This window comes from Macaca thibetana, chromosome 11 (assembly GCF_024542745.1).
Source record: "Macaca thibetana thibetana isolate TM-01 chromosome 11, ASM2454274v1, whole genome shotgun sequence".
Taxonomy (NCBI): Eukaryota; Metazoa; Chordata; class Mammalia; order Primates; family Cercopithecidae; genus Macaca; species Macaca thibetana.
In genome coordinates this window covers 91,406,027-91,420,897 of record NC_065588.1, presented here as the reverse complement: position 1 = coordinate 91,420,897, position 14,871 = coordinate 91,406,027, and the positions used below count along the sequence as shown (strand labels likewise).

At 39.0% G+C, this 14,871-nt stretch overlaps 2 protein-coding genes across 6 annotated transcripts in view; one reads left to right on the top strand and one right to left on the bottom strand.

The window, feature by feature from the left end:
* The window catches only part of METAP2 (methionyl aminopeptidase 2), an 817,888-nt gene that overhangs the window by 445,671 nt on the left and 357,346 nt on the right, over positions 1 to 14,871 (bottom strand). The gene's annotated exons all lie outside the window — the stretch shown is intronic.
* NR2C1 (nuclear receptor subfamily 2 group C member 1) overlaps positions 1 to 14,871 on the top strand; it is a 51,523-nt gene that overhangs the window by 13,243 nt on the left and 23,409 nt on the right. For all 5 annotated transcript variants that reach the window (XM_050747172.1, XM_050747168.1, XM_050747171.1 and 2 more), the window contains exons 4-9: positions 365 to 446; positions 1,847 to 2,026; positions 3,043 to 3,190; positions 3,278 to 3,368; positions 7,966 to 8,147; positions 10,918 to 11,083. In XM_050747172.1, the coding sequence (XP_050603129.1) occupies positions 365 to 446; positions 1,847 to 2,026; positions 3,043 to 3,190; positions 3,278 to 3,368; positions 7,966 to 8,147; positions 10,918 to 11,083 (849 nt within the window). The remainder of the gene's footprint in view (positions 1 to 364; positions 447 to 1,846; positions 2,027 to 3,042; positions 3,191 to 3,277; positions 3,369 to 7,965; positions 8,148 to 10,917; positions 11,084 to 14,871) is intronic.

Genomic DNA, 14,871 nt, shown 5'->3' with positions numbered 1-14,871 from the left:
AGAAGAAACTAGTTTCCTTTGCCAGTATCTTATTAGCTGTGCCTAGTGATGAGCTTTTTAAGTCCATACCTTTGTATAGCAACCACATCTGCATGATTATAATTACCTCAAGGAAATTTATTTATAGCCCCTTTTCTATTTAAAAGGTTCAGAGTTATCTCTTCATGCTATTACAAGCTTATTTTTGTCACGTCATTCCACATGGAAAGGTTCTGAGCTCTTCATAGAGTACAAAGTTTAAAAATAACTTGTGAAAAAGAAAGCAACAAAGCAAGACCAATTGAATGTTCTTTAATTTTTTTAATAGAATGAGTGCTACTGAGTAACAACAGGTTTTTGTTTTGTTTTGTTTTGTTTTTTTTAGCTCCTAACAGATAATTCTTCTCCAGACCAGGGACCAAATAAGGTTTTTGATCTTTGCGTAGTGTGTGGAGACAAAGCATCAGGTAACATTAAGAATAACCTCCTGAAAATAAAAAAAGAAAAAAAAATAACCTCCTATATGTGTTGTGTTGTTGAAATAACTACCACACTACCATGTTTCTTCTACTTAAAGTATGTCACTTTTATTGTTAATATTTGTAGCCTATAAAATTTAACTAATTTTTTCCCGAAGTTCTTTTTTTGTGATAGTCTCACTGTTGCTCTGGCTGGAATGCAGTGGCATGATCTCAGCTCACTGCAGCCTCTGCCTCCTGGATTCAAGCAATTCTCCTGCCTTGGCCTCCCAAGTAGCTGGGGCTACAGGTGTGTGCCAGCACACACGGCTAATTTTTGTATTTTTGTTAGAGATGGGGTTTCACCATGTTGGCCAGGCTCGTCTCAAACTCCTGACCTCAGGTGATCCACCCTCCCCTCCTTGGCCTCTCAAAGTGCTGGAATTACAGGTGTGAGCCACCATGCCTGGTTCCAAAGCTCTTTATTCACTTATATATTTTTTTACTTCAGTGCAGTTTAATTTGATTTGTAATGAAATAAAATGCATATTTCACTTTTGAAAGTGAATATGTAAAAAAAATTTTTTTTTTTTTTTGAGATGGAGTCTTGCTGTGTTGTCCTGACTGGAATGCAGTGGTGCAATCTTGGCTCACTGCAACTTCTCCCTCCTGGGTTCAAGCAATTTTCCTGCCTTGGCCTTCTGGGTAGCTGGGACGACAGGTGTGTGCCACCACGCCCAGCTAATTTTTGTATTTTTAGTGGAGATGGGCTTTCACCATGTTGGCCAGACTGATCTCGAACTCCTGACCTCAAGTGATCCACCTGCCGTGGCCTCCCAAAGTGCTGGGATTACAGGCATGAACCACCATGCCCAGCTGTGGAAAAATGTTTTAATGGGAAAACTAGAAATTTTGGCCAAGGAATCATTTAAAAATGATGACTTCTGATCTTTACTAACATATTACATTAGGCCAGGTGAGATGGCTCATGCCTGTAATCCCAGCACTTTGAGAGTGGAGGCAGGAGGATCGCTTGAGGCCAGGAGTTCAAGACTAACCTGGGCAAGATGGCAAGACTGTCTCTACAAAAAAAAAAATAACAAAACTGGTCAGTTGTGGTGGCACAAGCCTGTAGTTCCAGCTACTTTGGGATATCACTTGAGTCCAGTAGTTCGAGACGGCAGTGAACTGTGATTGCACCATTGCACTTCAGCCTGGGCCACAGAGTGAGATCCTGTCTCTAAAAAAATTATAATAAATAAATAAAAATAACTTCTAAAACTGTTTTTTATGTCAGAAACTCAAAAATCAGTTTCACCTCATGTTGTTTAAAGGGAAGAAATTGGCTTATTTCATGTCTGTTCTGAAATAATGTGACTTTTATGTTTTCTTAAACATTTTATCTCTAGGACGTCATTATGGAGCAGTAACTTGTGAAGGCTGCAAAGGATTTTTTAAAAGAAGCATCCGAAAAAATTTAGTATATTCATGTCGAGGATCAAAGGATTGTATTATTAATAAGCACCACCGAAACCGCTGTCAATACTGCAGGTTACAGAGATGTATTGCGTTTGGAATGAAGCAAGACTGTATGTATTAGCTTTTAAGGAGAAAATACTTTTTAAAGATTCCAGCAAACTAGAAGAGTATTGAAATTAACAAATTAAAATAGGTCAAATATGTATACTTTTTAGTTTACAGTTTTCCAACTAAAAATATAAGAATACAGACATACGTATGTATTTTTTATTTTTTCCACTAATATTTATTGAATACCTGTGTAAAAAGCACGTATTTGTAGTTTGGCAGCAAGTTTAACTAGCTTAAGATACCAGTTTACTTTTTGATTAAACTACTAAAAGGTGATTAGTAAGATAATGACAGTACCTAGTATTGATTGAGCTCGCACTATGCTAGACACTGCACTTAGCATATGTATTAACTTACTCTCACAGCAATTCTCTGCAGTAGGTACCAGGTTACCCATTTTACATTTGGGTAAACAGGTTGAGAAACCTGCTCAAGGTCATACAACTAATGTAAGTGGCATAAGCTGGCTTTGAATCCTGGCAGTTTAACAACCTTACTCTACTATCTCCTAAGTGTTATGAGATAAAATTCTTACAAATACTATGTATTATATTTTAGAAAGGAAGACCAAGTAGTTGAATTACTTCTCAAAAATCTCTTGCCCTTCATTAATAAAAGATCTACCTTAGGCCTTTTTGTTCCTTTCAGTATTTTTTCAATGGATTAAATTTCACTTCATTTTGTTTAAAGCTCTCATATAGATAGGTAAGTGACTACTAACTTTAGTTCTTTCTTCTTGATGGTGAACTTTTAAAAAAGAGTTCCTTTTCATTTTTATCACAGGAATGGGGGAGCAGGGAGAGAAAAAAGAATGAGAGATGCAAATTGGTTAGTTTTACTAATCTAAAGCAACTTTGTTGAACTCGCACATAATTTCTAAAGATTGATGGTTATCTTTGGAGTTTAGTATGGTAACCATGTCTCCTATTAGCAGCATTAAGCTTACCTACAGCTTACATTTATAATTGTCTGTAAATCCTATATTGTGATATAATAGTTTAACACATTTTTGTAGCTGTCCAATGTGAAAGAAAACCCATTGAAGTATCACGAGAAAAATCTTCCAACTGTGCCGCTTCAACAGAAAAAATCTATATCCGAAAGGACCTTCGTAGCCCATTAACTGCAACTCCAACTTTTGTAACAGATAGTGAAACTACAAGGTAAAGTAAAACAGACACTGAGTAGCTGGTCATTTTGTTTTTCTTCCCAATGAAACTCAGGCCAAAATGTGTGCTTATTTGTTACAGGTCAACAGGACTTTTAGATTCAGGAATGTTCGTGAATATTCATCCATCTGGAGTAAAAACTGAGTCAACTGTGCTGATGACATCAGATAAGGTGTGTTTAGTACAATTTAAAGCTTAGATATTTTTAAGCATTTTAAAATGTTTTCCTAATCGCTTCCTTTGCTTTGGTAAATTGCTTTGTTCTTAAATATTCCACATTACAAGATGCCTTTTTTTTTTTTTTTTAACGTAAATTAGAAATGTTCAGCCGGGCACGGTGGCTCACACCTGTAATCCCAGCACTTTGGGAGGCCAAGGCACGTGGATCGCTTGAGGTCAGGAGTTCAAGACCAGCCTGACTAACATGGAGAAACCCCGTCTCCACTAAAAATAGAAAAATTAACTGGGTGTGGTGGCACATGCCTGTAATCCCAGCTACTCGGGAGGCTGAGGCAGGAGAATCGCTTGAACCCGGTAGGTGGAGGTTGCGGTGAGCCAAGATGGCACCACTGCACTCCAGCCTGGGCAACAAGAGTGAAATTCTGTCTCAAAAAAAAAACAAAAAAACAAAAAATCAGAAATGTTCCTAATTTCACTAGGATGATTATCACTTCAACATGAAAGCAACAAACACATACTCTTCCCTCATCTTGAAATACGAGTCCTCAGTAAAAGACATTTATAGGTGTAAAATTCTTAATATTTCTTTTATGTTCCCTCACAGATTTGTTAGTCCCAAAATACATGGTTTTTTTTTTTTAGTGCCAAAATACTTAACATATTTAAATATTTCAGGTAAAAGGAAATTCTCAGCTCACCTCCATCAAAATACTTAACTTGAGTCAAGAGTAGGAATAGGACTGCAAGAGCTCTCCTATCATGTATCCAGGTCATCCAGTTCTCTTAGAGATTGGAGCAGCTCTACGTTAGACCAAGGGTCTAAAAGAAAAACAGTTTGTTTATTTAAATTGAACATGAAGAATTTCTGTATTTGTCAGAAGCCCTTTGGGAGAACAAGAAACAAAAATTTCTCCTGAAAACTCATATCTGAAAACAGATTTTAGGAAGCCTACAATCAGGGTTTCTCTCAGCCTATGATCTGGGTTTTTTGTTTGTTTGGTTTTTAAACAGGGTCCCCTCTGTCACCCAAGTTGGGGGTGCGGTGGTGGCACAGTAATGGCTTGCCACAGCCTCATCCTCTCAGGCTCCAGTGATCCTCTCACCTCAGCCTCCCAAGAAGCGAGGGCTGCAGGCACATGCCACTGTGCCTGGCTAATTTTTCCTATTTTTGTAGAGACCAAGTCTCATTGTGTTACCCAGCTGGTCTCGAACTCCTGGGCTCAAGTAATCCTCCTACCTCGGCCTTCCACATTGCTGGGGTTATGTGCATGAGCCACTGCCTAGCCAGGATCTGATTTTATATAACTTAAAAGATTATTTGTCCTACTTAGGCAAGATTCGTTATATATTTGTCACTTGCTACTTTAAGGTACTCTAAATACTTAGGCTCCGAAATCAAATTTCATCTACCACTTGCTAGCTATATAACATTAGGCAAGTTATTTGACCTGTTAGTGCCTCACTTTCTCATCTGTAAAATAAGAGTAATAAGAGTATCTGTCTTACAGATTGGGCTTTAGCATGTAATTGCTAGGTGAGGCAGTGGCCTCTTGCCGTATGTTTTGGAAAACTTCACTTAGCCCTGTTTACATGATTCAAGATTAGAATGATAATTGGTTTTATTGACATATTAACTCCTTCAGGAAAGGAAGGGAACTAGATTTCGTTGACAGACTACTCTGCTCAGACACTGTGCTCTCTTGTGTATCTCTGTATGAAATTGTTAGGACAACCTTATGGTAAGCTTCTCTGACAAATGACCCCAAAACTCTGAAGTCACAAGATGAAAGTTTTTTATGTTGACTAAGAATCTTTAGGGGCAAAAACTTAAGAATCCAGTTAGATGTGTTGCTAGAGAGAAGAGAATATATAAACTAAGTTTTAGGTGAATATTAAAGCATTTAAAAATTGTAACTAATGTACTTTTTATTCAAATATAAGAAAAATTCTTGGGGCAGTGCTTAACATTGTGGGCTTTTCTGGGCACAGTGGCTCAAGCCTGTATCCCAGCAACTCGGGAGGCTGAAGTTGAAGAGCTCCTTGAGGCTAGGAATTTGAGACCAACCTGGGAAACACAGCAAGACTCTGTCTCTAAAAACAAAAAAAATTATCCAGACATGGTGTTACATACCTGTAGTCCCAGCTATTTGGGAGGCTGAGGCAGAGGATTACTTGAGCCTAGGAGTTCAAGGCTGCAGTGAGCTATGATCATGCCCCTGTACTCCAGTCTAGGCAATAGAGTGTCTCTAAAAAAAAAAAAGCATAGACTTTTGCAGTCAGCCAGTCCCACTTCTACTATTTGGGTCATTCTTCTGGTTGGCGATAGAGGAATGATGATTTCTATTTCACAGGGTTGTTATGGAGGTTAAATAAAATGCATGTATGGGTATTAATTATGTAAGAACCTAACTGGTAGGGTTTTCAGTAAATGATTTTTGGACCATAGATTAATTCGGGGAGGGCACAAAAATTGTTTTATTCTACTGATTCACCAAAATAAATCTCACAGAAACTGAATAATTGTTATAATAAATGAAACATCATGGGAACATATGTGTTATTTTAGGATTAAGAACACCAAGAAGGGCCGGGCGCGGTGGCTCACGCCTATAATCCCACACTTTGGGAGGCCAAGGCGGGCGGATCACGAGGTCAGGAGATCAAGACCATCCTGGCTAACACAGTGAAACCCCGTCTCTACTAAAAATGGAAAAAATTAGCCGGGCGAGGTGGCGGGCGCCTGTAGTCCCGGCTACTCGGGAGGCTGAGGCAGGAGAATGGCGTGAACCCGGGAAGCAGAGCTTGCAGTGAGCCAAGATAGCGCCACTGCACTCCAGCCTGGGCGACAGAGTGAGACTCTGTCTCAAAAAAAAAAAAAAAAAAAAAACACCAAAAAGAAAAACCATGAAGAAAGTATTAATCAAAACGATACCATTAAGGGATTGGCCCAGTAGGCCATAGAAGGCAAGTTAAAAGGCTTTTCATTAGATTGGTAATAAATTTAAATAAAATAAAGCATCAAATATATGAAAATCTATGAATTAAAAATTATACTCAGAAAAACTCATCTATCACAATTAGAAATTGCTAGGGTATCAACTTCTTGCTCTGAAAATTGATAACTAAGTAAAAGAAAAAGTACTTTCCTGCCTTTCCTGTACAAATTATATTTCTGAGGTTGTGAAAGAGTTGAGCGAAAATTCTTTTTTATAAAATAATTGTAGTTAATGCACAAATAATATGCATATTTTCAACAAACATTAAAAAATGAAGACAAGCCAGGCATGGTGGCTCATGTCTATAATCCCAGCACTTTGGGATTCTGTGGCAGTAGATCACTTGAGCCCAGGAGTTTGAGACCAGCCTGGGCAACATGATGAAACCCCATCTCTACAAAAAATAAAAAAATTAGCTGGACATGGTGGTGTGCGCCCGTAGTCAGGAGGCTGGGAGGATCACTTGAACCCAGGAGGTGGAGGTTGCAGTGAGCTGAGATCACACCACTGCACTCCAGCCTGGGCAACAGAGTGAGACTCTGTCTCAAAAAAAAGACAAATCGAAAGATCAGTATCTTACCTATATAGAGAGTTTTCAACTCCAGTAACGAAAAAGTGAAGAGAATAATGGGTAACTGATCTATTTCTTTTAATGTTTGTGTTTAACACAGTGCCTTTTAACACAATTAACACAGTGTCTGGCAAAAGTTGGCATCTTAGGAAGTCTGTTCAACAATTCATTTGCCCTTTTCCCCCTTCACTAGTATTCTTTATATTCCATACAAGTTTATAGTTTGTATAGTAAGTTTTAGAAATTGTACTCAGGAGGCTGAGGCAGGGAGGATCACTTGAGGCCAGGAGTTCAAGACTAGCCTGGGCAACACAGCAAGACTCCATGTCTAAAAATGAAAAAACGAGCCAGGCATAGCAGTGCATACCTGCAGTCTCAGCTGCTCAGGAGGCCGAGGCAGGAGGATCACGTGAGCCCAGAAATTTGAGGATGCAGTGAGCTATGGTCGTGCCACTGTACTCCAGTCTGGGTGACAAAGGAAGACCTTGTCTCTTAAAAAAAAAGTAACATATATTGCCGGGCGCGGTGGCTCACACCTGTAATCCCAGCACTTTGGGAGGCTGAGGCGGGCAGATCACAAAGTCAGGAGATCGAGACCATCTTAGCCAACATGGTGAAACCCCATCTCTGCTAAAATACAAAAAATTAGCTGGGCGTGGTTGCATGTGCCTGTAATCCCAGCTACTTGGGAGGCTGAGGCAGGGGAATCGCTTGAACCCAGGAGGCGGAGGTTGCAGTGAGCTGAGATCATGCCATTGCACTCCAGCCTGGTGACAGAGCGAGACTCCATCTCAAAATATATATACACATATGTATAAACATTTCTTAAGAAATATACCTGATGTTTTTAAATTTGTATTTTCCTCAAGAAATTTCTGAAAGCTCAGAGCCCTTTAACTTTCCAGGTTTCATTTATCATGCTCTTCTTTTTTCTTGGCATATCATAATCTATAATTGGATATTTCAGATTGAAAAAAATACTGATACCAATTCACAGAATTTTAATACCCTTCTTTTTAAAGGCTGAATCATGTCAGGGAGATTTAAGTACATTGGCCAGTGTGGTTACATCATTAGCGAATCTTGGAAAAACTAAAGATCTTTCTCAAAATAGTAATGAAATGTCTATGATTGAAAGCTTAAGCAATGATGATACCTCTTTGTGTGAATTTCAAGAAATGCAGACCAACGGTGATGTTTCAAGGTAAGGTCTCTCTTGATTATCAATGTCCTTTTGTTTACATGCCTTTCAGTATTTCTTAAAACATTTTTATGTGCTATTTATAAAAGTTTCAGAAAACAAATACAGGTTGATTATCCCTTATCTGAAATGCTTTGTTCAGACCAGAAACATTTCAGATTTCAGATTTTGGAATGTTTGCATTACTCTGGGTACCATGCAGGCCTTTCTGACCTTTTCAAAAATATCTTTACACCACAAAGAAGAGAATATGCAAAAATCCACAGTGAGTAATGCACATAGATCTTTGCTCCTTATGGGGAATCAGGGGAACCTGCCATTGGCATGTCTGGCCTGTAGTGGGTGTGCTTGCTTGGGGGAATCTGGGCGTGTGCAGAAAAGATTTATCTCAGCTGGGAGGGTCTTTTTTCCCTTTTGGACAGGGAATAAACTGTTATACACCTGCATTTTTACTGCAGCCCATCATGAGAAGTCAGGTGTGAAATTTCCACTTGCGGCATCATGTTGGTGCTCAAAAAGTTTCTGACTTTAGAGCATTTTGGATTTTAGTATTAGGAATCCTTAACCTACATTTCTATTTTCACTTAGAAAAATAAAGGCATAGTAAGTTTTAACTGAAAACTTGCATTCAGTATGACAAGTTATATTCTAAATGACAAAATCAATAAATGAATATTAGAAGATTAAACGTAGTCTTAAAACTTAGGAATTTTCTTCTTCTAAAGATGAAGATGTGTATGGAGAGTGAAATATTTGTCATTCTCAGCAATCATGTTGATCCTACTCCTCAATTTCTAGTGATGAAAATTAATGTAAAAGATTTAATCAACTACAGTTTTAAGTTATACTTGAAGAAAGTAGTATCAGAATTCTGTTTTTTATTCTGTAAATACTAATGCTTAGGATATAGAAACAATTTATTCAGGCTTTTCCTACACTGAGTTTATCATTTAAAATATGAATAAGCTGAACACATTAGTGTATAGGAGGCTGAGGTGGGCAGATCACTTCAGCCTCGGATTTTGAGTCAACCAGCAACTAGACCCCATCTCTAAAGGAAAAAAAAGATACGATAAAAATACACTGAATTGGCCAGGCGTGCTGGCTCACGCCTGTAATCCTACCACTTTGGGAGGCCAAGGTGGGTGGATCACCTGAGTTCAGGAGTTTGAGACCAGCCTGGCCAACATGGTGAAACCCCATCTCTACTAAAAATGAAAAAAATTAGCTGGGTGTGGTGGTGCATGCCTGTAATCCCAGCTACTTGGGAGACTGAGGCAGGAGAATCGCTTGAACACCAGAGGTAGAGGTTGCAGTGAGCTGAGATCATGCCACTATACTCTAGCCTGGGCGACAGAGCGAGACTCTTTCTCAAACAACAAAATATATATATTGAATAAACTACATTTAAGAGTCACAATAAGTAGTACTTGGTTGAACATGAGATTTCAAGAAACTCTAGGAGGCCTATTAAAAATATGGGGAACTATTTTGAGTATTTAGTAACATTAGTTTGTTATTATTCTAATATCAAATTGTTACAGTTTATATTTAGCTGTGTGACCACACATTTTAAAATACTCTCTGCCCAGGTGCAGTAGCTCATGCCTGTAATCTCAGCACTTTGGGGGGCTCAGGTGGCATGATTGCTTGAGTCCAGGAGTTGGAGACCAGCCTGGGCAACATAGTGAGGCCCAGTTTCTACAGCTAATTTAAAAGTTAGCTGAGCATGGTGGTGCGCACATGTAGTCCCAGCTACTCGGGAGGTTGAGGTGGAAGGATCGCTTTCTTGAACCCAGGAGTTCAGGATTACAGTGAGCCATGATCATGCCACTGCACTCCAGCCTGGCTGACAGAGGGAGAACGTGTTTCAAAAATAAACATGAGGCCGGGCGCGGTGGCTCAAGCCTGTAATCCCAGCACTTTGGGAGGCCGAGATGGGTGGATCATGAGGTCAGGAGATCGAGACCATCCTGGCTAATACGGTGAAACCCCGTCTCTACTAAAAAATACAAAAAACTAGCCGGGCGAAGTGGCGGGTGCCTGTAGTCCCAGCTACTCGGGAGGCTGAGGCAGGAGAATGGCGTGAACCCGAGAGGAGGAGCTTGCAGTGAGCTGAGATCCGGCCACTGCACTCCAGCCTGGGTGACAGAGCGAGACTCCGTCTCAAAAAAAAAAAAAAAAAAAAAAAAAAAAAAAAAAAAAATAAACATGAGTAAAGTAAAATGTTTTCTGAATTTTTAAATAAAATTTAAGACCTATTGTACTGTGCATAATAAAGTAAACATAAGTTCTTTTCCTTGTTCTAAGTAACTTTTGTATACAAAATAAATAGACTGATAGTCTTGTAGTATCAAAAATATAATGTTTTTTAAAAATAATTCATTAACAAGAATTTTGTTTAATTGAGACAGGGTCTTGCTTTGTCAACCAGGCTGGAGTACAGTGGTGTGATCATAGCTCACTGCAGCCCTGCCCTCCTGGGCTCAAGCGGTAAAAATATATAACTTTTAAAAGCATATTATTGTATGAAAATATGAAGATGTTTCTCCCCCTTAATTATGCACGATTTTAAAAAGAGACTTTAGGCCAGGCATGTGGCTCACGCCTGTAATCCCAGCACTTTGGAAGGCTGAGGCGGACATATCACTTGAGTTCTAGACCAGCCTGACCAGTTTTTTTAGGCTTAAATCTTAATTCTAGAATCCTATGTAGAATTGTTATTTTATTGTGGTGTTTGGTCAAGCTCACAGCTTCTGATATCTTCATACAGGGCATTTGACACTCTTGCAAAAGCATTGAATCCAGGAGAGAGCACAGCCTGCCAGAGCTCAGTAGCAGGCATGGAAGGAAGTGTACACCTAATCACTGGAGATTCAAGCATAAATTACACCGAAAAAGAGGGACCACTTCTCAGCGATTCACATGTAGCTTTCAGGGTATTTCTATATGTTTTTTTAAACTTGCATGTTGTATTGCTTGATTTTGATCTACCTTTCAAAAATCAAAGTATGTTTGTTGTGCTTTTGAAGTCAGAAATATCCCTGATAGAATTTCAAAACAGCAGCTAAAACATACTCATCTGGGCCAGGCACAGTGGCTCACACCTGTAATCCCACCACTTTGGGAGGCCCAGGTGGGCAGATCACCTGAGGTCAGGAGTTCGAGACCAGCCTGACCAACATGGAGAAACCCTATTTCTACTGAAAATACAAAAGTAGCCATGCGTGGTGGTGCATGCCTGTAATCCCAGCTACTCAGGAGGCTGAGGCAGGAGAATTGGTTGAACCTGGGAGGCAGAGGTTGCAGTGAACTGAGATCACGCCATTGCACTCCAGCCTGGGCAACAAGAGCGAAACTCTGTCTCAAAAAAGAAAAAAAACTCATCTGCATATAGAAACAAAAATTTTTTAGGCTTTTCTCTGCTGTTGATTATCAAGATACTGAATAAGCTGGGCATGTTAGTGTGCATCTATGCAGGAGGCTAAAGCCTTATGTAGGTAAGATAATGGCTTAATAAAGCATCCTGTTATTAAATCAGTTATAATAGCAGTTATTGGGTTTAAATCTATAAATGTTAGCTTTTATAACTTTTCAGCACATTTTATTAAACTTTTAAGTATTGGCATTCATGATGTGTTGAATGGACTGCTTTTGTTCAATGCCTAGCTACTACCATATTGTAAATCAGTAAGACCCAGATAGTTTGTTCTTACCATAGTAATTACAGATAACTCCATTTGTTACGTATCACCTTAATTAGCTGGCTTCCAGCATTATTATAAGATACCAATTGGCCAGGTGCAGCTGCTCTCACCTGTCATCCCAGTACTTTGGGAGGCTGAGGCCAGAGGATTGCATGAGCCCAGGAGTTGGAGACTAGCCTGGGCAACATGCCAAGACCTCATCTCTATTATAAATAAAAATTACATAATAAAATTTAAAAAGATACACATGTAATATATTTTAACTTTTAGTTGTTAAGTTATACTTTTTAGCCATTTTGGAGAAGGTACATTTATAATTTATTTTGTTCCCATAAATAATTGTGGGTTTTGCCATTACTTTTAAGGCTGCAATTACTTTTTCACCAACCTAACTTTTTATGACAGAAACAATACATGCAGAATACTAGATATAATACATGTAGAAGACTAGAAAATCACTTTCTACCCTTTGATTTGTCATTCAAATAATGCTTGGACAGAGTTATAGCCATGCTCACTGTGGAGATCCTACATTAATATCCTGTTGTTTTGACGCCTCCATTTTAACCACTCAGCTGTGGATACTGTTAGCAAGATGTATGCAAAGGGATTGAATGCATATAGATTTCACTTAGCAATATATAGTAGTCCTGGAATACCTGAGGGTTGCTCATTTTACTATAGATTATAAAATTCCATGGATTTTTTTAAGGAGAATATGTACAGCTATCAAATAAATATGTGTATCAGTAGAAATTATGAGTGCAAAGTAATATTTGTATTTAAAAAATTTGACTTGGTAGAAATAGCCGCAGAGAAACTCTTTGGCTTAAAATAGTGTAATTTGATGTAGTCAATAAAATATATCAGTGAAGCCTATTTTTATGTAAAATTTTACCAAAGATAATTTACATGGAAAAAATTAGAAATGTTTTTTTCTACACTCTACAGGAAAATTTTTTATAAGTGCTATAAGAAAAAGTAATTGGAATAATATTCTAAAAAATTACGGTAAGATTTATGGACAAGGGTGGAGCAAGGCAAAAGTTGATTTTTTCCCATTGTTCTTTCTTATTCTAGATAAAAGACATTCTTTTGTTTTCTTAGGTTTATGTTCTGCGTTGGATTTAAATGGGAGGAAGAAAGAAATGAGACAGATGTAGGAACAGGCCTCACTATGAGGGAAAAGGACAGAGTGCTCTTTAGAAAGTAGGGGTAGTTTACCTGTTTATTGCTGATGTTAGTCCTCAAAGTTTTTGATTCCTTGAAATGTTCTGGAGAGAAGAATTTGGCAAATTACAACTTTTTTTTCTTCCTAGGATTGGCTTTTGTCATTCCATCTTTGTCTTCCTAAGTATCCTCACAGTCAGCACTATAAATTTTCTTACTCTCCTGAAAAGGACCGCTTCACCTTTCTTGGAGTCTTACTTACAGCCTTGTGAAGTCAAATATTTTACTTTTCAGTGATTTCCCTGCTTAGCTCCTAGAGTCTGGTAATTTCATGGTTCTCACATTGAAGTTTTCTGGTCATGGGTTTCAAGACCCTACATCTGTAATCAAACAACTCAATCCTCTCTTACTTGCTGAGCTGAATAGCATTTTGTTCCTCTGTTGCATTTCTATGTACACTGTAGTTTGCAGCATATTTTCACGTACACTCTTTCCTTTGGGCCTCACCACATATGTTGAGGTTAGAATTTTTAATTTTTTTTTCTTTCTTTTTGAGATAGGGTCTCACTCTCACCCAGGCTGGAGTGCAGTGGCATAATCACTGCCGCCTTGACCTCCTGGGATCAAGGGATCCTCGTGCTTCAGCCTTTCATGTTGCTGAGACCATAGGCATGTGCTACCATACCCAGCTAATTAAAAAAATTTTTTTTGTAGAGATGGGATCTCACTTTGTTGCCCAGGCTTGTCTCATACTCCTGGCCTCAGGCAATCCTCTCACCTCAGCCTCCCAAAGTGCTGGGATTACAAGCATGACCCACCATACCTGGCAGGGTTAGAATTTTTATTCTCATTTGATGGATGAAGAAAGAGATGTGGAGATTTTTAGTGTCTTGTTCAAAGCAATCTTGATAGTAAGGAGAAGTAGTCTAATAATGAAACTTGAAGTTTGATTTTGAAAAATCAAGGGCAATAGTAATATTTGAGATTTTTATTGGCCAGGCGTGGTGGCTTATGCCTGTAATCCTAGCACTTCAGGAGGCCTACGCGGGCAGATCACCTGAGGTTAGGAGTTGGAGACCAGCCTGGCCAACATGACGAAACCCCGTATTTACTAAAAATACAAAAATTAGCCAGGCGTAGTGGTGCATGCTCATAACCCCAGCTACTCAGGAGGCTGAGGCAGAAGAATTGCTTGAACCCGGGAGGCGGAGGTTGCAGTGAGCCAAGATTGCATCGCTGCATTCCAGCCTAAGTGACAGAACGAGACTCCATCTTTTAAAAAAAAAAAAAAAGATTTTTATTAAGCTTCATAATTTTTGGTATGATTTCATGTACTTTGTTTCACTTGATTCTTAAAATCTCCTTAGAAGAATAATCATGGTAGATCATATTCCCATTTTAGAAATTGTATATATACAACAGAAGTGAGGTGGTTTTGGAAATTGCATATACTTATTTCTAAAATTTTATTATTTTGGCCGGGCGCGGTGGCTCAAGCCTGTAATCCCAGCACTTTGGGAGGCCGAGACGGGTGGATCACGAGGTCAGGAGATCGAGACCATCCTGGCTAACACGGTGAAACCCCGTCTCTAATAAAAAATACAAAAAACTAGCCAGGCGAGGTGGCGGGCGCCTGTAGTCCCAACTACTCGGGAGGCTAAGGCAGGAGAATGGCGGGAACCCGGGAGGCGGAGCTTGCAGTGAGCCGAGATCTGGTCACTGCGCTCCAGCCTGGGCGACAGCAAGACTCCGTCTCAAAAAAAAAAAAAAATTTATTATTTTCATATTAGAATCAGTCTTTCTGGTCACCCATGTTTGCAACTTTAGAGGAAGTTATTCTCCCTAAGCCT